We start from the raw sequence: 26,173 nt of genomic DNA, 5'->3' as shown, positions 1-26,173 counted from the left end.
TATCTAATGAGTTTGCATTGTGATCTTTTCTTTTCATGCATCTGTACCTTCTGCTGTGTTCCTTAGCACTCTCTCTCTCTCTCTCTCTCTCTCTCATGCACACACACCATTTTGTTTTTTCAGAAATTAAATTGTTTATTACCTCCTCAAAAGCATCTTGGCATGACTAGCAATATCCCCGTTCCTCCCGCCACCCCCTCATTGACAAACACACATTCTGGCAGTTAAAATGATAGTCCAATTGTTTTCAACCTTCCTACACCTGCAGATGACATGGATTAGAAGTAACATCTAAAGTTTTGGGGCATTATTACTTGTGAACAAGTTGGACAAAGTATTAAATTTACAATTTCAAATAGCGTTTGTTCCACAAAACATGAGCAGACATGATTGGAACACTTAACACCACCATGAGACCCTCTTTGCCCTTACATTCACCCCCACCCTCCTTCCTTTACCTAATGTCAGTTTTGTTGTCATTATCCACTGATTTTTATTTTGTTTTATCCATTTATGTGCCTGATAGTGTACATACCAGTAAATAATCCATTGTTTGTCTGAGAATTAAACTGGTAAAGTGGGATATCCCAACACAAAAGACTAAAATTTGACACAGTAGGTTTCAAGTGGGGTGCTAAACTGAGAAGGGCTCTGTGATTTACTAAAAATGCAATTATATATGAAAATGGGATTATATAATTATATATCTTGATTACATATATGTACAATTAGTAAATACATATCATATGCTTATATATCATATATACTTAATTATATACATAATTTTATGTATTCTTTATATATCTTATATAAAATGGAGTTATATATAAAACAAGCACATTTTCTATTAATAATGTCAAATGTAGTAATGATTGCCCAGTCTGTACTTTCTGTTTTTTTTTTTTCCTTTAGCTTTTTGGGCCACACCTGGTGATGCTCAGGGGTCACTCCTGGCTCTGCACTCAGTCAGTAATGGCTCATGGTGGTGCTCAGGGGACCATATGGGATGCCAACCCAGGTTGGCTGCGTTCAAGGCAGATACCATCTCCACTATGCCATCACTCTGGCCCCCTGTACTTTCTGTGTTTTGAAGCACAAAGTGTACTTTGGAATTGGTAGGGTTAAAAATGCACCCCTTCATTCTCCTGCCCCCTCCTTTTTTTTTAAAAAAAAAAAGCTTAAAAAGTGAAAAATTTTGAAAAGTTTATCCTAAATGTATTCATCTGTTGTGAAAATACTATCATTAAACTACACACCTGTTGAGGGTCTATTGTCCCACATTGCTTATGGCACTTAGAATGCTAAAATCCCTTTTCTTTTTCCCACAATAAGGGAGGAATTTGCAATCAGAAAACAAGGTTCTAAGTCCTGAGGGAGAAATCTGTATTTGTTTGTGAGTTTCTTTTGACCTCATAACAATAATATCATTTTAATGATGAGCATTTCAGAGTTCCAAGACATAGGTCATTTGCCCTGGGTAGCCTGGCTAGTGGCTGTTGATACTTTGTCAAGAAGTCAGATATTTTTTCTCCGTTTTTTGTTATTCTGCACTGCTTACCCTTTGCTTCTTCCTGTAATTCCTTTCTGCACCAGATTGTTGTCCTCAAAATTTTAATTTCAAGACTATACATTTTGTACATATTTCTAAAATCAACTTTTTAAATTCAGTATTGAACTGTCATTGCACGATTTATCCAGTGCTGGGTATGGTGTTGTTTGAACTTTCAATCATGGTGATTGGTCCATAATGACTAGGTAACAATGTCTTTTGAGTTTTTGTAGAATGTTTTATACTTACTTTTTTCTTCTGCTCTTATTTTTTGCTTTCCTCATACTAGGGATCATTTTTATCCTAGAAATCATATAATGCCCTGTGATTTTTTTACTATATAGTTGAAAGTATGTGCTCGGCATTAAAACCGCTTATTGAATAAAGTTGTACTCACTGGCATCACAAGGGCACCATTTGGAGTTTGGGCAAGAAAGCTCTCTGTCTAGGGCCTCATGATGGAGCTTTCCTTCCTCTTGAGTTTGCTTCCCTCTGCTGACGAGCTCATGTGTCCTCACAAGTACTCTGGGTCATACTCCTGGGACCTGGGAGCCCAGAACTGGTTGACCTAAATGGCTGGGAATTATTTTCCATAACTGTGTCAGCTACTTCCTGCACACTGGAGGGAGAAGTGGTGTCCTGGTATACCCACGCCTAGACCTTGAAGGAATAGCTTAAATATCTGTGACCCAGGAATGAGCCTTAGGAAAAAAGATGCACAGTTATTCTAGGGTTTTTCTATTGGTACTCTGGTTGACTGTGATATTTTCTTGGAGTCTTCTTATATAGGATATTTCTTATTATTCAGGAGTCTATTAAAATGACACATTTTGGACCCAAACAGCCACACCACTGAGCCCAGGCACTGAGCCCTTCATGCTGGCTTGCTGAGTATCACGGTGTGGCCCCAGCCCCCAGAGCATGGCTTGGTAGCATCCTCCTGAATGACATAACTCAGAGAGACTTTCCGTGATTGGCTAAACTAGCCCTCCTTAAATTTGCTCTGTGTTCCGTGCACTATTTACGTTTATATCATTGAAAAGTCTGAAAGTCTGTTACATAATCTTATATCTGACCAAGGTGTTATTAGAATAGAAACTACCTGTAAAAAAGAAATTGGTTATTTTGTAAAAACCATTCTGTTTAACCCAGAGCAGTGCTGGTACTCAGTATGTTTTTTGGAGTAAATAAGACAAATGGGGGCCAGACAGAGAGAGTGGTGGGCAGGCACTTCTCTTTCATGCAGCTCATGTAGGTTTCATCCCCAGCACCCATCTGACCTCTCAAGCCTGCCAGCAGTGGACCTTGAGTACAGAGTGACAAGTAAGGCTGTGGCCCCCAGAGAAACACAAAACAAACAAAACTAAGTCAAATGAAAACCAAGGCCCTTGAGTGTGAGGAATAAGTTTTAGTACTTTAATGGAATGTAACCATTTCTTCCTCCCTTCATGCATCGTCTTCTCTCAGGTGGGGCAGGGGCAAGCAGCAAATTAGAAAATTAAACTTTCAGAAGCATGCAAATTATAACAGAATTGTTTTTAAGGCAAGATATAGGACTTTAATTTTCTGAAAGTAAGTAAATAGTTAGAATACTAATGCTGTAAGTTTTTTATTCACTGTCGCTGTATCACTGTCATCCCGTTGCTCATCAATTTGCTCAAGTGGGCACCAGTAATGTTTCCATTGTGAGACTTGTTGTTACTATTTTTGACATATTGAATACACCACAGGGAGCTTGCCAGGCTCTGCTGTGAGGTCGAGATACTCTCGGTAGCTTGCTGGGCTCTCCAAGAGGGACAGAAGAATAGGACCCGGGTCGGCTGCATGCAAGGCAAACGCCCTACTTGCTGTGCTATCCCTCCAGCCCTTTAAACTTATAAAAAGGATATATTCAATAATTTAAATATGTTACCTCGTGAAAAATCTGAAACATCTGCACCCCCAAGTGAAACTACATATATACACATGTATGTACATATGTAATTTATCCTCATCTTGTCCAATATGTTGGACAAGATAGTTGAAGGGAATTAGCATCACCAGTGCTGATTTTCTTTATTTACTGACATGGGGGCCACACCAGGCTGTTTAGGACTTCTGATTCTGCTCAGAGATCACTCTTGCCAGTTCTCAGGGGACCACACGCAGTGCCAAGGACCAATCTGGGGTCAGCTGTGTGCAAGGCAAGTACCTTCGTTCCATACTATTTCTGCAGTCCCAGGGACGGGTACCAGGGACTACAGAACTAGTAATTTTAATAGTGTTTGAAATAGGCTCACATACGTACATGAGAGCAGTGATCTTCAACCACTAGCCCGCACAGGGGTGCCAGTTTCTAAATATAAAATCTTGAAAACCACTGCATCAGAGGGGGGGGGGTGGAACTGGATTCCCAGGTGTCCGAGAACCTGTCTTTCATGTGCAGGAGTCCAGTTTGAGTGCTGGCAGCACACAGACCTTTGAGCAACCCCAGTGAGGTAAGGAGCTCCCGAGCAGCACTGGGGTCCAGCAGCTCAGCACCCTCATTCGTGGCCCCATCTGGCTGTATCCTGCCAGCTCCCGCCCAGTGAGCCTCATGTGGGAAGCCCTTCTCCTCCTCCTCCTCGTTCCCCCCTCAGAACAGGAAGACCCTGACAGAGACAGACAACAGGGCATGGCTCCTGCCTTGCATGCAGCTGACTCGCCCTGGCTGGATCCTGCTACTGTCTCCGGTGCCCTGAGCACCACCAGGCATGTCCCCTACCCCAAGATAAATAGAAATCTGTCAGTTTTTTAATTAAACAAACTAAAGTTAAATTTGTGGCACATTTAAAGATATTCTAATTCTCTTAGAGAAAGACAGCTCATTATAAAATTTTATGGCAATTAAAGTTTTTCACCTTGCCCTATGTTGTATTGTCTTCACTGTTCTGAGAAGTATTTATTCCCCACCTTTCATCTGAACGACCATTCAGAAAACTGTGAGTCTTCATATTCCTCTGCAGATGATTCTCTAATGGAAGCCTCTGACATTTGGAGTCATGAACAACACAAAACATTCAGAAAGCCTATCTCAAAGCAAACTGATTTAGAATTTTTCATCAAGTAACAAGTCATCCTTGTTTTGTTAACAAATGAGTATCGAAAAGAAACAGATTGGATTAAGACAGTTCATTGTATTTGTCTTGAGTAAGAATGAGTCATGCAAGGGATGTAACTTAGATGTAGACACAGAGCTCAGATATGTGAGATATAAGGACTGGGTTTGATCCCTGACTGCAGTGGGCAGGCTCAAATCAAATAGCAATGTCGGTATTTTTATAAAAATATTTTATGTTAAATTGAATCACAGTGATATACACAGTTACAAAGTTGTTCATGATTGGATTTTAGGCATGTCGTGTTCCAACACCTGTCCCTTCACCAGTGCACATTCCTCACCACCAGTGTCCCCAGTCCAGTCCCCTGCCCCCACCTGTTCCTCCTCTCTATGGTAGGCGCTTTTCTTCTCTCTATTTCTCTCCCTCTCCCCGCCTCTCCCCCTCTTCTCTGGGGCCTTATGGTTTGTCATACTGGGAGATTATTGTATGTATCCCGTTACCTACTTTGAACACTCAGTTCTTGTCCCAAGTGATCATTTTCAACTATTATTATCATACAAGTCCCTTCTCTAGCCTAACTGCCTCTGCTCCCACCCCACACAAACTTGTAGTTTCCAGCCCTTGCCCAGTCTCCTGGCTCCTGTTTGCCCTGGACTTGGATATTAATGTCATACTATTTTTTTTTTTTTGCTTTTTGGGTCACACCCAGCGATGCACAGGGGTTACTCCTGGCTCTGCACTCAGGAATCACCCCTGGCTGTGCTCAGGGGACCATATGGGATGCTGGGATTCGAACCCGGGTCGGCCGCGTGCAAGGCAAACGCCCTACCCGCTGTGCTATCGCTCCAGCCCCCAATATTTTTTTTTTAATATCCCTCAAGTCCACAGCTCTTTCTGGAACTCCACCAGGTAGATTAGTCCGTGTGCCCCTTCCACCAGTAGTCACAGTAGATTTCTAAGATTCTAATTGTCTACATGCTTGCTTGCTCCCCTTTCTTATTTAAGTATTATGGACTGGAGTGCTAGCACAGCGGGTAGGGCATTTGCCTTGCATGCAGCCAACAGGGGTTTGATTCCTCTGTCCCTCTTGAACAGCCGGGCAAGCTACCGAGAGTATCTCTCGCCTGCATGGCAAACCTGGCAAGCTCCCCATGGCGTATTCGATGTGCCAAAAATAGTAACAAGACGTCTCGTGATGGAGACGTTACTGGTGCCCACTCGAGCAAATCGATGAGCAAAGGGATGACAGTGATACAGTGATACATCCCTAACAGTGTCAGTAGTTAACAACTAGCAATTATGAGTTAAAACGGGATTTTAGTGGAATGTCTTCATCTAAAAAGAAATAATTGTTCTAGGTTTTCTAGATTCTTTCACTGATTAGCTCTAGTTTCTTAGCCAAATAGAAGATTTTAGGACTTGGGAATAGCTTGTTGGTACTAAAACTTGTTTTGAGATTTTTCTTTCATACCAAGAAAATAAAGTACAGGACTGTAATGCACTCAGCTCACAGTTCTTTAAAATGAAGCAGCGCTGTTTCCTTTGCTTTTTGTGTGCTTTGGTTCCCTAAGAAGCACTTGGGAGGCCCAGGGGCCCTTAGCCCTTGTACTGTCTCTGACTGGTTTTTTTGTCTTAAAGCCAAGTGGAAAATAAGGGAGAAATCCTTACACGCTCTTTCCCCCCATTTTGACAAAGTTAATCAAGAAAGGACAAGGAGATTTGGAACGCTTCATAGTTTATTTCCTGTCAGCTGCTTCATTCAAATCATCAAACAAGTTTTGTAATTTATTACCCTGCTTTCTAAATATTAATCTTGCATCTTCACAGAAAGACTTAGTATCGTTTATCAAATGGAGTACTGACTTCATTTCTCCACAAATTTTAAAACAAAATTCTTATTCTCAATCAAATAAGAATAGTATATCTATAGATAGAAATATGTATATGTGTATAGTTGTATATATATAGATTATACATAAATATGTAATTTCAGAAACATTCTAAGAAACATATTATTTAGCCTGTATATTTTCCAATGAAAGAAATTTTGCAAGGTCACACAGGTAGCTTATAAATCAAGATCTCCAAATTTTAACTTATCTTTGCTTTCTTACAAACATTTCTCTAAGGCACTCTGTTTATATCTTTCTTATTGATGCTTTAAAAAAATGGTTTTTGGCTTTTTGGGTTATAGCCGGTGATGCTCAGGGTTTACTCCTGGCTCTGCACTTAGGAATTACTTCTGATGGTGCTCAGTGGACCAATATGGGATGCCCAGGATCCAACCTTGATCAGTTGCATGAAAGGCCAATGCCCTACCCACTATACTATTTTTCTGGCCTTTATTTATGCTTTTAAAAAATGTTGTAATTTAAGCCTTTATCAAGTTGTTGAATTACATGATAGTGATCAAGCAATGGCACATATTAAATTGAAAAATTATTTGTTTTTACTGGTAACTTGTTAAAAGTACCAGTAAGTATTTTTGAGCATACTTTCTGGGAGCTTTCCCTATTCTTTCTGTGATACTCAGTTTCCAACCAGAAAGCACTCAGGATTATTAGAAGACTGACTTCCTTCCTAACTCAGAATTATTAGAAGACTGACTTCCTTCCTTCCTCCTTCCTCCCTCCCCCTCCCTCCTTCCCACCCTCTCTCCCTTCCTTCCTCCTTCCTCCCTCCCCTCCTCCTTCCCTCTTTCCTTCGTTCCCTCTCTCCCTCCCTCCTTCCCTCTCTCCCTTCCTTCCTTCCTTCCTTCCTTCCTTCCTTCCTTCCTTCCTTCCTTCCTTCCTTCCTTCCTTCCTTCCTTCCTTCCTCCCTCCCTCCCTCCCTCCCTCCCTTCCTCCCTCCCTTCCTCCTTTACTCTCTTCCCCCCTCACTCCTTCACTCCCTTACTCCTTATTACTTCAGAGATATAAAGTTATAGAATCCTTTATATGTAGACTATTTTACCTCACTCTTTTGTCATTTTAACCTGTTGTAAAGATTTCTCTATTAGCACATGAAGTAAAATTCATTCTCTTTTATGATTGCTTTGTATTCAATGTACCGATGTCACAAAGTCTATATTTTCTTCAACTCAGCCTTATCAAGACAGACTTTGGTTGTTCATAGCTTTTAGTTATTACTAGAGTTCTAGCAGTTAAATACCCAGTATATTTGCCTATAACTGAATATATATAGGCTATGTTCCTCCCACTTTCTTGCTCTTTCTATGACTTAGGTATTTAATATTCCATTTGTGATGCCTGTGATATTTGTTATATAATACCATAATTATTTTTCTACTTATTTTGTGGTAGCTCATGTAATCTACATCTTTATGAAAACAGTTTATCTTTTATTGATACTGATTTTATTGGAAAGTTGACTAATTAAAAAAGACAAATTCAGCTGAGATTTTGGGATTAATGGAATTTGCTTACAAGTAGTATCTGAAGTAAGAGAACTTCCTTGGTTTTTTGGGGGGCAAGGGGGAACATACCCTACTATGCTGAGGGCTTGCTCCTGGCTCTGTGCTCAGGGATCATTCCTGGCAGGAATTGGGGGCCATATTGGATATAGAGGGTCAAACCCAGGTTGGCTGGTGCAAGACAAGTGCCCTACCTGCTTACTGTCATTCTGGGTCTGTAAGAGAACATTTTTAGGCAGAGATTCTGAAAAGGCAGATGTCTGATGTCTTAGCTGTATGGAGAGGAGAGCTGGGAGGGCAAGGGTATTTAAATGAGTGTAGGTTGGGGTCAGGGTGTCAAAAGTCCTCTGTTTTGTATAATCTGCATTAATGGTACTTCCTTAGATCTAGGAAATGGGACTTTCCGAAGTTAAAGCAGTGAGAGAAAGCAGAGTTTTTGTTTTTTTTTCTCCTGGGCTGACCATAGTTTTCTGAAAATGAAATTCTAAATGTCTTTTCTTTGTACTGGGTTTGTTGGCAGGAAGTGAAATCTGAATAATGCATTACCTATAAGCTTTGACTTCAAGGGCACAGGGCAGACATATGGATAGTGTTTTAAATATATAGATATAGTTTCTCCAGCCTTAGACATCTCTGTTCTAGAGCTTTTCTTGCTTTCCAAAAAATGCTTATGTATTCACACTTGTAAATTCATGAGCAATTGATAATATATATGATGCTGAAACATACAGAACACAATAAAAAGCCTCACTGCTTTTCGGGACTATCGCTGTACTAGTTTGAATAGAGTCATGTTGTTGTGCCACCTGCTAGCTGCAGGCCATGTAACTAAGCATTTTTGTTTGGTAAAATTACAGAAGAGATTTTATTTGGTAAAATGCTTATATATTATTTGGTAAGATCTTTTGTTCTATTTAGTACCTCGAGTTCATTGAGGAAAATGATTCATCTCTTTTTCTTTTTTTTCTCCTTTTTAAAAATTTTATTGAATCACCATGAGATAGTTAAAGTTTTCATGTTTGGGTTACAATCTCACAATGATCAAACACCCAGCCCTCCACCAGTGCACATTCCCCACCACCAATATCCCGGGTATACCCCCCCTTTCCCACCCTCCCCCTGCCTCCATGGCCGACAATATTCCCCATACTCTCTCTCTACTTTTGGGCATTATGGCTTGCAACACAAAGAGAGGTCATCATGTTTTTCACATATTTATCCTGAGAGATTTTAACAGACAGACAGGGAGTGGTGGGGAGTGAGAGAGAAAGACAGACAGACAGACAGAGACAGAAAGAGTAAATACTGGGCAGTTTAGCAGGATTATAACAGTTATACACCCTCCTCACCTATCTCTAAGACTTGCTGTAAAATTAGCATAGTTATAATTTTCATAAATAATTCTAATTAATACTGTGATAGGGCCTTGTGAGATATCTCTCATGTAGATACTTACATTTTCATGAAGTGGGGCATTGTAGAATCTCACAAAATATTTGCGAGTAAGATTTAAGTTCTTCAAAGACAAACACTTTCCCCTCATCTTTATATTCCCAGCACAGTGGATTATAGATAGGCACTTACTGCTATCAGATGAAAGAAAAATGAATTAATGAAGTTCATTCCTTAGAAACTTTGTTAGAAATGGAGAGAAAAATGGCTTTTTACAAGTAGGGAGGGAAAGTACATGTATGTCTATGTTTGCTATTCCACTTTGATTGAGAGAGAAATTGATTTTGTTCTGTAACTTTTAGAAAGATGTTGCTTATAATGACTCTCATTAAAAATGGATCATTTTTTAATCCCACATTAGTTTTCATATCACTTCAAAAGAGTGGTCACTCCAAGTCTCCAGAGAAGGTACACAGATGGCCAATAGGCACATGAAAAGGTGTTCTCGATATTGTTTCATTAGATAAAAACAAATCAAAACATCAGCAAGGTTCCTCCACACACCTGTGGGAATGGCCATTCTCCAAGAGAAAAGAAACAAGTGTTAGTATGAGGAGAGGAGAGATGGGAACCTTTTTACACTCTTGATGGGAATGTCCATTGATGCGTTTGTTTGTGGAAACAATATAGATATTCCTGAAAAAATATTTTTTTAAACAGAAACACTCTATAATTTGGTTATCCTTTTAAAAAAATTTGTATTTATCTCCAAAGTACAAAACAGGAATTGGGAAAGATATATGGATACCTTGTTTATTGAAGCCTAATACATAATGGCCAATACCTGGAAGCAACTTACATACTCTTCAATGATGAGTGGTTAATGAAGATGCATATACATGATTGCATACTACCAATAAGTTAGATGGAGAATGATAAATGTCATATGATGTCAGTCAGCAACCAGTGCATGAAGTAAATGAGAGAAAAATGAAAAGTTCATGCTATAAGACAGTTACTGTTTTTAGCTCCAAGGGGAACATGGGGTGGGTTAATCAGGACAAAGGAAGCAATTAGGTAATGAAGGACAAACTGGACTTTTTTTGGTAGACATGGTGTGGATATACTTGTTGGCATGATAGAATATCACTTCAGATAACTGAGTAAATGGCTAGCCAGTGGCTGGATGGCATTGTCCTTGGCAGTGTCTGTTGCCTGTGACTTGTATGGACTGCCCTGAGGGACCTGGACATAGTCTACATCAGTGGACATTCCTACCTGCCTTCCTGCCATCTTTAGTCTGATGCTTGAGATGGTATTTAGGGATCCCTTGAAAGTTCCAGGCTTAGCTCTCGCCAAGACACTGGCAGCAAGTTGCAGAACATGAAGAATGGCACCGAGTCCTCTGCAGGGCCAAGTCCCATTTCCTGATGCCAGAAGTTCCACATTTCTTGATGCTGCTGAATCTTTTCAGGAATCCATGTGGTAGAGGGGTGGCTCATTTCTAATGCATGTGGGTCAGGTACATCCCTAACCTTACTAAAGTTTCTCTTGGGCACATGTCTGGCCCTAGATGCACAAGAAGCCCCAAGTTGCCCCTGCTGAGTCACATTTGCCAATGAACCCTCCTTCCTACCTAACTGCAATAACAAGTAAATAGCTAAGGAAATAAATGTTCTCTTGAATTAAATAATGATGACCCTCTTTATCAGCTTCCCGGACAACTGTTGTCCTGTAGTTTATAGAAATGTCATGCTGCACCCTCTCCGTATTTTGATGTGTGAGTATCTTTGTTTCTGGATGCTGTAGAATTCCATGCCAGAGAACCATTTGGCCTAAATTAATTTAGGCAGGAACAAAAAAAGTTCATTTGCGGAAAACTGTTTTCAATTTATTGATTTATTTTTCTGTATTGGCACACTTGCTTAAATTCACTACCAGAGGAAGTACATCTATAATGCTTAGCTGTATCCTAATCTTAAGTAGATTTGGTATTTATGTTGGAGGCTATGTTTGCCTTTTTAGATAATGTAACTACAAACTCATGATTTAAGCTCATCTTGCATGCCAATATTCTCACTGAATATATTTCTCAGTATGAGAATCATAGGAATTTATTGCTTTGATGTTTGGCCTTGATACTTATTTGTAGCTATGCATTGTGAGTCTGTTAGTGCCTTGGTATCCCTTGTCATTGAATAAGCTTGAATCAAGTAGTGATATTTAATCATTTTTCAAGCAGGTCTCAGAATCTTTACTGAATGAGAAGAAAATATTCATAGCAGTGGACTACTGCCAAGTTACCTTTCCACCCAATTTGTTTGTTTTTGTTTGAGGGCAATATCCAAAGTGTGAGGGGCTGCTCTTGACTCAGTGCTCGGGGGACTGCATGGTGCTGGGGATTGAACCCATCTCCTGTGCGTGTGAAGCTAAGAGGGCAGCTGTTATAGATTTGAATTAACTGTCAAAAAGGACTCATCTGCTCTTTTATGAACTAGATTTCGAGTTGAATCTTGATTTCTAGAGAATCTCTGAACCCACTCATCTTGGAGATCTGTTGACTTAAACAGAATTGGTATGAGGAGGAAATGTCTGTGGTAACATCTTATAGCCTCTGGAAGAACCTGGCAAGTTACCGTGAGTTTCCTGCCCGCATGGGAGAGCCTGGAAAGCTCCCCATGGCATATTCATATGCCCAAACCAGTAACAATGATGGGTCTCATTCCCTTGAGCCTGAAAGAGCCTCCAGTGCAGCACCATTGGGAAGGACGAGTAAAGAGAGGCCGCTAAACTCTAAGGGTTAGGACGAATGGAGATGGTACTGAGACTGCTCGAGAAAATCAATGATTAATGAGATTATGATGCTGCCGCCGCTGCTGCTGCTGCTGCTGCTGCTGCTGATGATGATGATGATGATGATGATGAACCTGTGGTAACCCTGATGGGCCTTGATTAGTCACCAACTGTCCTTCTTCTTGGCAGGTGGAGTGGATTCAGCAGCAAGTTGTAAAGAAACGGATCAAGCGGGATTATGACTTCAGTCCTAGCCAGTCTACATACTTCAATGACCCCAAGTGGCCCAGCATGTGGTACATGGTAAGGACCCCTGGCAGGGGCAGCATCGTCCACCTTGAGAGTTGTGCAGGGAAGACTGAGGGACTGAGTGGGCACAAAACAGCCACCAGGCACTTTTCCTATCTCAAAGCCCACCACGGGAGATTTGTTGCTGACCTATGATATTTGCTGGGTCTCTTTGGACTTAAATCTTTGGTTCTCAAGCAAAATCTGGGAGTTCTGATGTCGAGAGTTCCTGATTGCCATATAACTCTTGTGCAGGAGTTTCTAAATGTTGGTCAGAATGTAGAAAAATGCAGTAAGCTTCAGACTGCCTTGAGCCTCCCCAGTAGTTACTTTTGCCTCTGGTACCTGCTCTGTCCACCTGGAAGCCAGTTTGTCTATGGATACTAGTTCTTAGGAGTCAGTGAAAGGATTGCTGTGAAGTTACAGATATGTAACTTAAGTCCTCTAATATTTCCAGTTATGGTTTTTAAAAAGTAGAGTTGGAAAAAAGCTGACCAGAAAGCATTTGATTGTGGCTTGTTCATTGGTTCAAGCAAAAGCTTTCAGTAAGGGCCATTTTCTTTGTGGGAATTGTGGCCCATCAGTTCGTTAGACTTGGCCTCTTTTAAAAATACATCATCTCCTGTCTTTCAACTTTTTTGACTCTTCTTTTGGAGGGCCCCTCCCAAGCAGTGCACTGGGCCTCGGGTCAGCTCCTGCAACACTTGACTTGCCTTGGCTGGCATAATCTGCACAAGGCCATGACCTGCTGCCTCCCAGGCCTGATGGTGGTAGAGGGCTTGTACACTTGAGTCCTTGGGCTTGATTCCCAGCACCCAGAAGGAAGAACCGACCAAGGAAACAAAACCAGAAAGAGCTGTACCTGATATGACTGTTTTCCTCCCAGCCCTTCATCTCCCAACTGCTTCCTTCCTCTGCTCCCCTGCACCCCCATTCCCTGAGGCGTCCTAGCATCTCTCACTAGTATTAGTTTTGTAGCTGCTGATATGTTTTTCTTGATTCTTATGCTACTCCAAAGTGGGATTGACATTGCTTCCTGAGATCCTGACCCTGTGTGAAACATAAATTCCACACTCAGGATTTATGTTTATTTGGAGATGAGGGGGCGTGGCCTTTTCCTCAAATTCCCTATTCTTGCTTTTACCTAGACATGAAAGGTTGTGGAAATATCTTAGACCCCAAATACAGTCTGACGCAGCAAATGCCCGTGGGAGAATAAAACTTAGGAGTTGCAGGGCTAAGCTCAGAGAGAGCTGGGACACTAGGCAGCAGTCGCGTAGAAATGACGTGAGGGGCTGTGAGACACTTGGGAGCTGATTGGCTACAAGACCAAGAAAGAGGGATGTGCAGGGAAAGCATCGCAGTGAGTGTTCATTGGAGCTAAGGAACTTCATCTGTTGTAACAAAATGATAAGTATGTCATGGGATAAGAGATGGGATGGAAGCAAAAGCCTTTTCCATCATGGACTTTTTCTTTTTTTGGAGGAGAGGAGGTTTCATACCCAGAGATGCTCAGGGATTACTCCTGACTCTTTACTCAGGAATTATTCCTGGTGATGCTTGGGGACCATATGGGATGCTGGGATCAAGCCCAGGTCGGCCATGCAAGGCAAGCATCCTACCCCTTGTCTGTCTTTCGAGCCTGATCTATCCTTGGTCTTAAGGGGAGAGGAGGAAACCAGTGCTTGCCTGACATCTCTTTTTTCTAATAAAAAGCTAATTCACTGTTTGTATTTGTTGGCAGGCTGGTAGAAATTTTGTAGGTTGTTCTAATTCTCTTGCTCTGGTTGGGCATGTGTAGATCTATGGATCTGTGTCCTCGGCCAGGTTGGTAAATGTAGAGGTTTTGTTGCTTCTCTGGTGAGAGCTCGGCACATTTGGGAACTATTGCTGTTTCATTGGCAGTTCTCCCTTAACATGAGGAATAGTTGAGGGAAGACCCCTTTGTTTGGCATATCAAATGCTGGATTCCAGGGCTGGAACAATAGTACAGAGTGTAGGATGCTTGTTTTGCATGTAGCCGACGCAGGTTTGATCAGCACCCCACATAGTCCCCTGAGCCCACCAGGATTGATTGCTGAGTGCAGAGCTAGGAGTAACCCCTGAGCACTACTGGATATGGCCCTTAAACAAACATAAGAACAAAAAAGTTAGATTTTTTTTAAAGTATGAATTTGAAAATAATAATTTGCACAGGCAGAATTTATAGTACTCGTGCCAGTGGCCATGGGTAGGAACTTTTGAGTATTTCGCTAATAGAGTTGATCATCAGTACATGTCACTATTGGCCTGGTTATAAAATCAAGGAATCTGAGACTTGTCAGTAACAGAGACTGTGCGTCAGGTCATCCAGCCTGGGAGTGCCGGGGCACAGATCTCAAAGCAGGCAGGGTGACAGAGTCCACGGGAGCGAGACAGCCTCATGCTCTCCCCATCTGTCAATAAGTGTCATCCAATGGAAAGAGTAAGTCCTCTCCTCTAGTAGTGCTGCCTCTCTCTTGAGAAGTGGCTGAAGCCCAGAGATGAACGGTTGGGTTCCTTGTAGAGTGAACATGATGTCTAGGGCATGCCCAAAGGCTTTCAAATTTTTCTTATTAATAGTCACTTTCGCTATAACAAAAGGATGGGATAGGTCGTCTGCCTACTGTTCATCTGTCCGGAGCAACGTCACAGAATGCAGCATCTGGATTCAGAAACTTCTTGTTTTACTCACTGTGCCCTCACCTGACTCTCTTAAGCCCTTGTCTACTCTGAGACTACCGTGTAGTCACATGTCACACTAATGATGCTGTGGTTACTGCTGGGCTGCTTGCCTGATAGGGGTTCTTTCTTTCTTTCTTTCTTTCTTTCTTTCTTTCTTTCTTTCTTTCTTTCTTTCTTTCTTTCTTTCTTTCTTTCTTTCTTTCTTTCTTTCTTTCTTTCTTTCTTTCTTTCTTTCTTTCTTTCTTTCTTTCTTTCTCTCTTTCTCTCTTTCTCTCTTTCTCTCTTTCTCTCTTTCTCTCTTTCTCTCTTTCTCTCTTTCTCTCTTTCTTTCTTTCTTTCTTTCTTTCTTTCTTTCTTTCTTTCTTTCTTTCTTTCTTTCTTCCTTCCTTTCTCTCTCTCTTTCTTTCTTTCTTTCTTTCTTTCTTTCTTTCTTTCTTTCTTTCTTTCTTTCTTCTTTCTTTCTTTCTTTCTTTCTTTCTTCCTCACTTTCTTTTTAAAAATTTTTTTAAAATAATTCATCGTGAGATACAGTAACAAAAATTTCATGTTTGAACTTTGATCATGCGGTCATCCAACACCCATCCCTTCACCAGTGCACATTTTCCACCACCAAAATCTCCGATATCCCTCTCCCCCCATTTTTCATACCTCCCCCTGCCTGTGTGGCAGACAATTTGCAAGGTATTCTTTCTCTGCTTTAGTTACTTTCGATATTTTGCGACCAGTCCTACCTCCCCTTATATCTGCCGAGAATACAATTGTTAGACAATGTGTTTTATATTGCTAGCTCTGGATATAATATGATGTCACGTGGCCAAGAAAGCAGGTGTGCGCTTTAGGATTTCTAAGATTTTAATAACTAGGGTCTGAAGAAATAGCTGCTGCAGGTTGCTCGGGTCCGAGATTCCTGTGTGTGTGTCTCAGGATCCTGGTCATGTGGGAGCTGGTGCTTCTTGATGGCTTCTATAAAATGGTGATGGCTGGAGCTTTTAGAGGGCAGGCGATGGGACGGCACCTGCCCCCATCTGGCGCAGCCCAGTGAAGGCCTATTGCGAAGAACCGGGCCATGTCTGCCGCAAGTTGCTCGGGTCCGAGATTTCTGTGTGTGTCCTGAATGTATGCTTTTGAGTACATGTGATAACAATCTCCAGTCACTGCTCCAGTTATTTGAACTGGGATGCCACATCAACTGCCAAACTACAGCAACTGCAAACCATGTGCAAGAGTTCAGATCAAAGAGTACACTGCCAGGGATCACTTCTGCAATTCATTACTAGGGGAGTTTTTCTGATCGAGTAGAGCACCCGGAACCACAAGGGGAGCCAGAGGACCATATCCTGAGCATGAAGCCTCTTCTGGGTGTTGCTCCTGCAGCTGTCCTTGATGGTCATTCTTCTCTTCCCTAGGAGAGGGGGAGGATGCAGTCTGCACGTTTTTTTGTATGTCTGGAAAGGCTTATGCGGCCTCGCGGTTTGGAGAAATAGTCCTGGTCCCCACATACCAGAGCCATGTTTGTAGAAGCTCATGGTCGCCAGGATTCCATCTGGAGAAGGTGGGGAGACTGCACCTGCTTTATCTGGGGCACCCCGGTGTTAACTGCTCAGTCTGGGGTCCGGAGCATTCTCCACTGTAGTGGTACCCGCTGGCCAGGACTCTTCACTCTTGCGTGATAGGGTTTCAATAGGCTCCACCATCCAGGCAAGCTGGGCATAAGGCTTGTCACCAAGGTTAGACAAATACTCCATGGTGTCTGCATAGCAGAGTAATCACTTACGGGCATCTTTCTTGGAGCCTCTTCCCACTGGTAAGCGATGCATGACTGTGTCTAGATCTTCTGTATCAGCTGCCTACTAAGTCCCAGAGTTTAGTTCCAAAAACCACAGTCTCACTGGTTCTTGCAGGCAGACATTTGGCCAGAGCCCAGCAAGGGTGACTTACCTGTTCTAAGCTATCTGGTGCTCCAGACACAAGACTCAAAAATGTGCCGCAAGTTGCAGGATTCACCTTCAAGGTGGCTTTGTCATGTGAGGGTGTCCTGAGCGTGGGGCCTGTTCCACAGGGCTGCCTGACAGGGACTGACTTAACACAGGTCATGTGATCTCAGTGACAGCGTGTCAGGGTGTGATGGCTTCTGGGAAGTATATTTTAGAAGCCATGGGGGATACTATCTGTAATCTGCTGATCACATTCTAGCTCTAAGCCAGTGTGTGAACAGACCTTCAGTAGGGCTCGTGAAGGAGATGAGGGAAGCTGAGAAGGGCAATAGTACAGCAGGTAGAACTGTTGCCTTGCAAGCAACCAAGGGTTGGTTTTCTGGCATCCCACGTGGTCCTCTGAGCCCACCAGGAGTGAAGCCTGCACACGGAGCCAGGATTAAGCCCCTACTGGATGGCGCCCCTAAACCAAAAATAGAGAATTGAAAAAAAAAAAAAAGTTCTGCTTGAGAATTTTTGAGCGCACAAGAAGCCCTCAGTAACTGATGGTTTTTATTCTTTTCCGACTTCTGAACCAAAATCTTTGCAGTCTTCTTTTCACCTGTCATTTCTCTGCTGCTCCTAGTCAGAGAAGAAGGGCTGGCCCACCCCGTGGGCATTCTGCAGAGCGCTGAGTCCTGCTTCAGCTCGCTCGCTGGACTCCTTCCTGTCGTTCTCTGTTCATCACGGCACCGTGGAGATTAAAGGAGGCATGGCGAGTGCCCCGGTGTCTCTTTCAATTCATTTAAAAGCTGTGGCTGTCATTCCACCCCCATGGAGACTGGTGTATTTTCATACACCATTCTGTCTGGCCTTGAGGCTTGGGCAGTGGGTTCCAGGGACTGTACATTTGCAAGTGTCAGCAATGGAGGTGGTGGATACAGATTTGTTCCTCTGTCCTGTAGCACTGCACAGGCTTCCTGGAGTTGGCAGGACCTGATCTGAGACCGTTTCCTTTCTTGTGGCATGAATGGACTTCTCCTGCATCTGATGAGTTCCAAGGTAGCAGACACCGAGTAAAACAGTTTGTGCTTCCTGTGGAGGTCGTAGAGAACTATATAAACACACCAGAAAGCTAACAGGAAAAAAGAAAAAACCCTTCTCCCCAAGGGTTTCCCCAGGATCACCAGCATATCCCTGTTCCTGTCACCCCTTTCTCGAACCTGTGCTCTCTGCCTTCAGCTTGTCTTCTTCCACTTGGAATGCCTCTATTTCAGTGCTCCTAAATTGCTCTGAAAACATGTTCAAGCTTGGACACCCCTGTACCTGTCCCTCGTGTATCAGAGGTCCTTCTGATTAGGGGGCACTGAGACTAGAGTGCTCCCTGGATGAGTCTGATGTGCAGCCACAAGGGAGCAAGCTGTGCTGCAGTCCTGTTGCAGTGGCGCCTCTAGGTGGGAAATGCCCAAAAAGTGCTAGTTGAATAAGTAGGACAGCCGACGAGTAATAAGCTGAGGTAGCCCCTGTCTACGAGAGAATGGTTGCTGAAAGGGACTGAGTGCTCTGGACCAAGCATTCGGTCAAACTTCTGCATGTATCACCTTTCACCAGCGTTCTGCTGAGTTTAGGAACTTATTATGTTTACAAGTGAGGAAATTAAATGTGACCAGTAATGTGGCCAAGGTCATAATTTATGCCAGGACCAGACAGACACAGGGGTTCAGACCCGGGACCAGCATTCCAGAGGCAAGGGTTTTAGCTCAGTTGGTGTAAGAATCACATAGCAAGACCGTGGCCCACGCCTCTAACTCTTCTCAGTGGAGATCTGAGAATTTGCACTTGTTCCTGAATGATGCTTTCCCAGGGACCAGGCCCAGCACCCATTAGGTCTCGTTGCTTTGCCATACATAAATGTGAACCACTGAGTACAACCTGCTTCTCTCTCTCTTATGAGTTGGGGGAAGAAGAACTTTCAAAAGTTTGGAATAGTTTAAAGTAGACTTGGCCAATATAAATGATTTTTCTTAAACTTCCTTCCTTCCTTCCTTCCTTCCTTCCTTCCTTCCTTCCTTCCTTCCTTCCTTCCTTCCTTCCTTCCTTCCTTCCTTCCTTCCTTCCTTCCTTCCTTCCTTCCTTCCTTCCTTCCTCCCTCCCTCCCTCCCTCCCTCCCTCCCTCCCTCCCTCCCTCCCTCCCTCCCTCCCTCCCTCCCTCCCTCCCTTCTTTCTTTCTTTCTTTCTTTCTTTCTTTCTTTCTTTCTTTCTTTCTTTCTTTCTTTCTTTCTTTCTTTCTTTCTTTCTTTCTTTCGCCATTCCTGGGAACACTGCAATACCAGGTTGGTGTGTGGAGTGGATGGAGCAACCTCCTACTCCAACTCCCTGCTCCCAAATCATTTAATATCCTGTCCTCAGAAGGAGGGTCTATCAGTTATTAAACTGATGAGACCAGACACTACACTTAATCTTAGCCAAAAGACCGAGAAGCAATTTTTATTTTTTTAACAAAAAGTTCTATTTGGGAAGCTGGCAGCTTTTTTGTTGTTGTTTTTTTTTTGGGGGGTGGGGGAAGGGGACACATCCAGCAGTGCTCAGGGGTTACTCTGGCTTTGCACTCATAAATCACTCCTAGCAATGCTCAGGGGACCTTATGGGATGCCAGGGATAGAACCTGGGTTCACCACATGCAAGGCAAACTCCTTACCCACTGTGCTATTGCTCTGGCCCAGCTGGCAGCTTCAATAAAAGGTTTTTCACTTCAGTTTGCATTTTACTCATTTGGGTTTGTTTATTTTGGGGCACACCCCGACAATGCTCAGGGCTTACTCTTGGCTCTGTAGTCAGGGCTCACTTCTGACAGTGCTCAGGGGACCATATGGAATACTAGCAATTGAAGCTGGATTGGCTGTATGCAAGGCAGATGCCCTAGCTGCTGTGCTATTGCTCTGACCCTTTCTAGAACATAGTTTATGTTCTCAGTGTTCCAGAGATAAAGGATATTGGATGGGAATTGTCATGAAGATTTGGTTGGTTCCTTGGGAACTGGCTGTGATAGAAAAGGTTCTAATCTAGCTAAAATAATAAAATATTTTATTCTACTAAGGAATATTCAGTTTGGTTGTTAAAACACCAAGACTAAGTATGCTGTAATGATGCCTCTGTAAAACACTTGAAATGGATGCTGGAGAAATAGTTTAACGGGCTGGAGAGCATTTCTGGTATGCGAGAGGTTCTGGGTTTTATTCCCAGAACCACGTGACTTCCTGAACACTGCAGGGTGTGACCCTGGTGGTTTTCAGTACCACTGGAGAAGCACCCTCAACAATAAACTGAGGAATGCAAATTAAGCAGATTCCGAGAATTAAATATTTTGGAAATTATAAAATATTTAAAAGAGGGCCCAGTAAATAATACGTGGATTAAGGCACTTCCCTTACATGTAGCCCACCCAAGTTTGATCCCTGGCACCCCATGTGGTCCCTTAAGCACTGTCGGGAGTGATTTCTGAGTGCACCACCAGGAAAAACCTTGAACACCTCTGGGTATAGCCCAAAATCTGTTTAAAAAATAAATAAAAAGTAAAGGATCTCATAAGTATCTCTCCACCTACTCCTGGGAAATAGAACATTATTTGTAGAGTCGAAGGCCCAGCCTCATCACAGCCCTCCATCCCCTGTCGAGTCTTCACAGGTGCTGCATCAGAAACACACTGAGCATCTCCCTGGTGGGCAGGACTGGCTTCCACTCTGGCAGGATGCTTCTCTCCTGGGAGGGATTAGTACACTGGCAGTAGATTTATAGGTTTTTGAAATCATCATCAGACAGACATTCTTCACTGTAATTCCACCTGTGGGCTATGGAGGTCATACCAAGGTGACTCCTGGAAAGGAAAGTTGGATGAAAAGATTCACAGGAAACCTCTTTTATTCCTACAGACATAAATATTTTGTTATTAATCAATCCAAGGCATTGATTCAGAAGAGCTAATTATTAGGGACCTTTCTTGGACGTGGCTCATTCAGGTTCGATTTCTGACATCCCATTTGGTCCCTCAAGCACTGCCAAGAGTAATTCTTGAGTGCGGAGTCAAGACTATCCCCTGAGCATCTCTGGATGTGGCCCCAAACAGAAACAAAACAAGAACTAATTATTAGGTCAGAGGAGCCTGTAGCTAATGATTTCTTTTAAAAAGTTTCCTTCAGACACCAGAGTGGTAGTATGGCAGAAAGGGCTCTTGCCTTGCATGTGGCCCACCTGGGTTTATTCCCTGGCATCACATATGGTCCCCTGAGCTTTACGAGGAGTGAACCTTGAGTGTAGAGACAGCAATAAACCCTGAACACCACTGGTTCCCAAACAATAAGAATAACAAAAAAGTTTTTCTCCCTCCACTATGGAAGGGAAACTCATTTTCAAAGAAGTGCTTGTGAAATCTTGCTGTGTGATTCTCAGACTGGCAGTTACTTTCTTTGATTGGTATTTAGAACTTATTCACTCACTAAACTCATCTTAGCGCAGTAGAATTTTTAGTAATGATTATTGGGTGGCCTGTGAAATATGCATTATTTAAAGCCAGGCTGTTAACAAATGAGCTCACCTCAGATTTCATGAATGCTGCCTGGGTGGTTTTCCAGAGGGAGTGAAAAACCTATTTGTCGGTCAGCAGAGTGAAAATTAGTTGAGTTCGACTATGCATGTGGGGCATATCTGCCAAAAGCTATGAACTAGTTAGGAGAATAATTGCGAAAAACGATTTTAAGCCACATGGTTTGTTCTCAGCCAACTGGATGGTGTTCAGTACTCCAAGAATTTGAGCATTGCTGTGTCTGTGGTTGGCAGATTTTCCTGATGATTTATACTGTCATTTTGACTCTCGTGAAATCCGGTGGAGTTTGTGGCATTATTGTCCTAGAAGCTTAGAAATCATCTCTTAAAAAAACATCTCCCATTTAGCCATTCTAATTGAAAATGCAGCATGTTTCAAATCTGCAGCCATGTGATGTATCCTGATGCACAGGACACATGCAAGCCAGGAATCTAATGATTTACTAGTAGGAAATCACTCTTGGGAGCTGAGACATGCTTTTGATGTACTCGAATTTGTGTTTAGCATTGTGTCCTCTAGAAATGCATTTCAGCTTTATCTATGTTAACTAGCTAAAGAAAGAAAGAAAAAAAAGGCATATGGAGCCAGAGAGATAGTACAGTAGGTTAGGCACTTGTCTTACACACAGCCGGCCCTGTTTCCATTCCTGGTACCACATATGGGCCCCCCAAGTCCCACTAGGAGTCAGCCCTAGGCATCACTGGGTGTGGTCCAGAAACAACACACACACACACACACACACACACACACACACACACACACACACACACACACGGAGTATGGACTAAAACGCCCATAAATTCATTCCTGCTTGATCTTCATTTGGCTCAGCATCACAGATGGGATTCCATAGAGAGAACAAGCCCTCACAGGACCAACATCTTAATTTTCACTGTAGACCTACTGTGTGAGTAGAATTCCGTGTTGGATTACTACTCCACATTCAATCTGTGCCTTGTCCTAGAAGTACCTAAGATCATCAGGTTAGTTGATTCACTTTGAAGACTCACATTCATCATCCTCATAGCTATGATCGATTTCATTGAAAGGAGACAGCAGAAAATCAGCCCGAAGAAAAGCCACATGGGGTCTAGTTCTGAGGAAAACAGGCTTAGACTCCAAGAGACCACTCTCAGTGGAGTCACAAAGAGAGCACTTAATTGCTCACTGTGAATTATGACAAGGTATATAATCTATTGCCTACCAGGGGCATCCTTAGAAATTCAGAGCTCAGAGTTTCTCTTGCACAGTGGTCACATATATGCTCTTTGCTTCACTAGGTACTGAAACTCTCAGTAGGGAAACTGTTGAGCTTGGCAGTCCTTTTTGCCTAAAGAGTTCAGGCACAGCAAGACATTCTTGTGAGTGAATAATGGCGCCCTCTCAACATCTCAGTTCCCACATATCGACCCAGGAGATCTGGAAGTCCAAATAGATGAGTGGCTGTGCTGACAGAGTAGCACCTCCTGTTTTAAACTTTGTGTTCACTGAATCGATAAATTGCCACCAAAGAAAAATGTCCATAAGTGGCAATTCCAAGAAAAATCAAACTCACATCTTTACTGTATTGCATTTTTGTAGTGCAGAGTAAGAAGATCATTTGATGGACAGGATTTTGGTCATTTTAATCTGTTTGCAATTATCAGTTGATTCTTATAAGTTCACTGAGGGTTCCATCACAGTCCTAATGCATACTTGCTGATTAATTCATGGTGATTGTGATGATTTTATGTGATTTTTATTGTCTCACTTGGTGTTTATGGTAGAAATGGCTATAATAGGAATATTTAGTCAATCTATAAATAACTAGCCAACATTCTCCTAAAAGAAGTTAATAATTCATGAACATTTTGGAAAAATCACCTCAAGGTACTATTTATTTTTGCCTGGTACACATTATAACTTATTAATAATTTCCTTGAGTAAGACATACCATTTCATATTAGTAATTTATCTTCATATCACTTCCTTTTAAAGAGTGAAAGTATGTAAGTAGCTTTTCCCATTGGGTCCGAGTCTAACATGGTAAGGGGTCAGTTAACAAATGAAATAGTTTTTATTGAGGTTTTAGTCAAGATTTTTCTTTCATTAGTAACTCATTTTCTAGCAGATGCCTTTGACCCTTGATCTCATTTAATTTGTGGTTGTTTTCTTGAGCCTGTTGATTCAAGCTCTTTTATCACAGTTTCTCTAAATTTCTCATTTCCCATTTACTTTTTTTTTAAATTTAGTATGGGATTAGTTCTAGGCACCAAGGCACATTTTGGGCGGATTTTAATCCACTGTTTTTTTTTAACTGTTTTTTTTTTTAACTGCATAGGGGCCTAAGACTAAGTAGTAATAAATGTTTGTTGATACAAAGGAAAGAGGGTGTGAGTCATTTTCAAACTTCATAGAACTGAGTTTGACTATTCCTAAAGATTGATGATACCTTTACATATCTTATATTTTGAGAATTCCAATTCTACAATTATTTAGGAGGCATCTGCAATGCTGTTTTTTTTTTTTTCATAATTTTGTTTGGCAGTGAACTTGGCCAGGAAATTAATGGGGTAAAAGAAATAAGTCTTAGCACTACAACGATGAGAAGAATCAGAAAGGAGAAAATGCCTACATTGCCTGAAGGGAAGAAAGTAATAACCATCTTCAAATAGAATGCACATGCCCACCAGTCTGATTTTTTTCGATTTCTCAACTGTAAGAAAATCCTTGAAAGTCTCAGCCTTAGGATGGGATTCTAGACTAGTGACGGATAATCCAATATGCAAATGGTGTAAGCTGAAAGAACTGAGATATATCAAGTGATCAAATTATGGTGTAACAAGTGAAACTATACATTCCCCAAATAGGATTGACTTCCTTAATTGCATAAGTCAGAATCACAGTTGGGTTCATACTGCAGCAGTTCTATTCTTGAGACTGATGATATAGATATTCTTGAGACCTGACTTTAAAAACTAATGTATTCACTGATTATTCTTTCCCGGATTAAATAGGAGAACTGTATGTTATCTGCATATTTTATATAAAATTTACAGAGCAGTCTTAAAAACAACTTAGAAGAAATGTAGCATTTTCGGTTTTCTTTTCTCTTTCAGTCTCCTGGTGTGTTGGATTTTGACCCCTATAAAAAGTCTACTGGAGTGGAAGTTTTGATCCAGACACACTAAATTAGTATGTCTGAAGCAAAGAAAAGAATATCATGCCAGGCAGCGTAGGACTGTATTCATCTAATGATCTCTTTGGATGGGTTCCTGAAACTTATTTAAATTAGTGTCTTACAAATGTGGTGTTTGGGTTTGTTACCTGGTGATAAATAAAGCTTTCTTACTTTTCAGTAAACCACAAAAACTTCAGTGAGACTCGTGACAGTGATAAGTGAAGCAGGACACAGATGGGAAGTGTGTAGAAGCTTCTCATTCTGCTAACATCTTCCTATGCCCATTCTCATGCTTCTCACGTACCTGTCTTCAGGGACACAAGGCTTTTTGCTTCACACTCCTGCACTGTGTAGACACACAGATACATGTTTTACAGTCAAGACTCAGAGTTTGAGGGTCTTGGAGAGGAAAATAATGAAAAGCAGCTCACAAGTGATCCAAATTGTGGTGGGCCTGGTATAACACTTGGTTCAAGCCCAGTCTTATGGTCAATTGCCACCTGTATATTTTCACTTTTATGTCACCAGAAATAGTTTGTGCTCTGATAGTCCTTTGATTCCATGATAATCTAGTGTGTTCTAAAATGTTTCCTTGTGTTTTATCAGAAACTGTGTCCCTATCATTATGCACACTCTCCCCTGGTCAAAACTCCTGACTTAGGGACTGGAGAGATAGGACAGTAAGGATGGCACTTGCCTTGGTATGTGGATAACCAACTCTCCCCCACCCTACCCCCCAATGGTCCCATTTTGCAGTATTGCCCAGAGTGACCCCTGAGGAGAGCCAGTGTTAAGCCTTGAGCACTGCTAGATGTGGCTCAAAAACAAAATAAAGAACAAGCTCCTGGTTGAGGGGCATTACGACCCTTGTTTTTATCAGCTTCCACTGAAAAGTTTTCTGAAACATTCTGCAAATTTAGGACAATACTAGAGTGCAGAACCTAATGAACAGCGCTTTCCCCATCACCAGGTTTAGAAATGTCAACCAAAGCCAGTCTTCTTTCGTTTATTGCTTTCCCACATTCACCCTGTATTTAATTTCTTCTGGAAGGACCAGTTTTTAATCCATGTTATTATCACCTAACATATTAAATATATTATAACCAATTTCCAAATATTTCTTATTGACTCATAATTTTATTTTTGTAAACTGAGTCAAGATCCGACTAAGATTCAGTTATTGTGACTGATTGGCATGTCTTGAGAGTTCTTTTATTTTTTGTTTTTTGGGCCACACCCAGAGTGCCCAGGGCTTGCTCCTGACCCTATATATTGTGATTATG

The 26,173-nt window shown here is 41.9% G+C and overlaps 1 protein-coding gene, 1 non-coding gene and 1 pseudogene across 2 annotated transcripts in view; 2 read left to right on the top strand and 1 right to left on the bottom strand.

Moving 5' to 3' along the window:
- The window catches only part of PCSK5 (proprotein convertase subtilisin/kexin type 5), a 320,193-nt gene that overhangs the window by 86,148 nt on the left and 207,872 nt on the right, over nucleotides 1-26,173 (top strand). The window contains exon 3 of the mRNA XM_055119708.1: nucleotides 12,416-12,529. Coding sequence (XP_054975683.1) covers nucleotides 12,416-12,529 — 114 coding nt within the window. The remainder of the gene's footprint in view (nucleotides 1-12,415; nucleotides 12,530-26,173) is intronic.
- Nucleotides 16,453-16,650, top strand: LOC129401199 (small nucleolar RNA U3; annotated as a pseudogene).
- On the bottom strand, nucleotides 19,427-19,615 carry LOC129401095 (U2 spliceosomal RNA). Its single transcript, XR_008628108.1, has one exon. It is a non-coding gene; the product is annotated as a U2 spliceosomal RNA (small nuclear RNA).

Source organism: Sorex araneus, chromosome 1 (assembly GCF_027595985.1).
Source record: "Sorex araneus isolate mSorAra2 chromosome 1, mSorAra2.pri, whole genome shotgun sequence".
Taxonomy (NCBI): domain Eukaryota; kingdom Metazoa; phylum Chordata; class Mammalia; order Eulipotyphla; family Soricidae; genus Sorex; species Sorex araneus.
The sequence above is the reverse complement of the archived record's forward strand: the minus strand, read 5'-3'. Positions and strand labels throughout refer to the sequence as shown.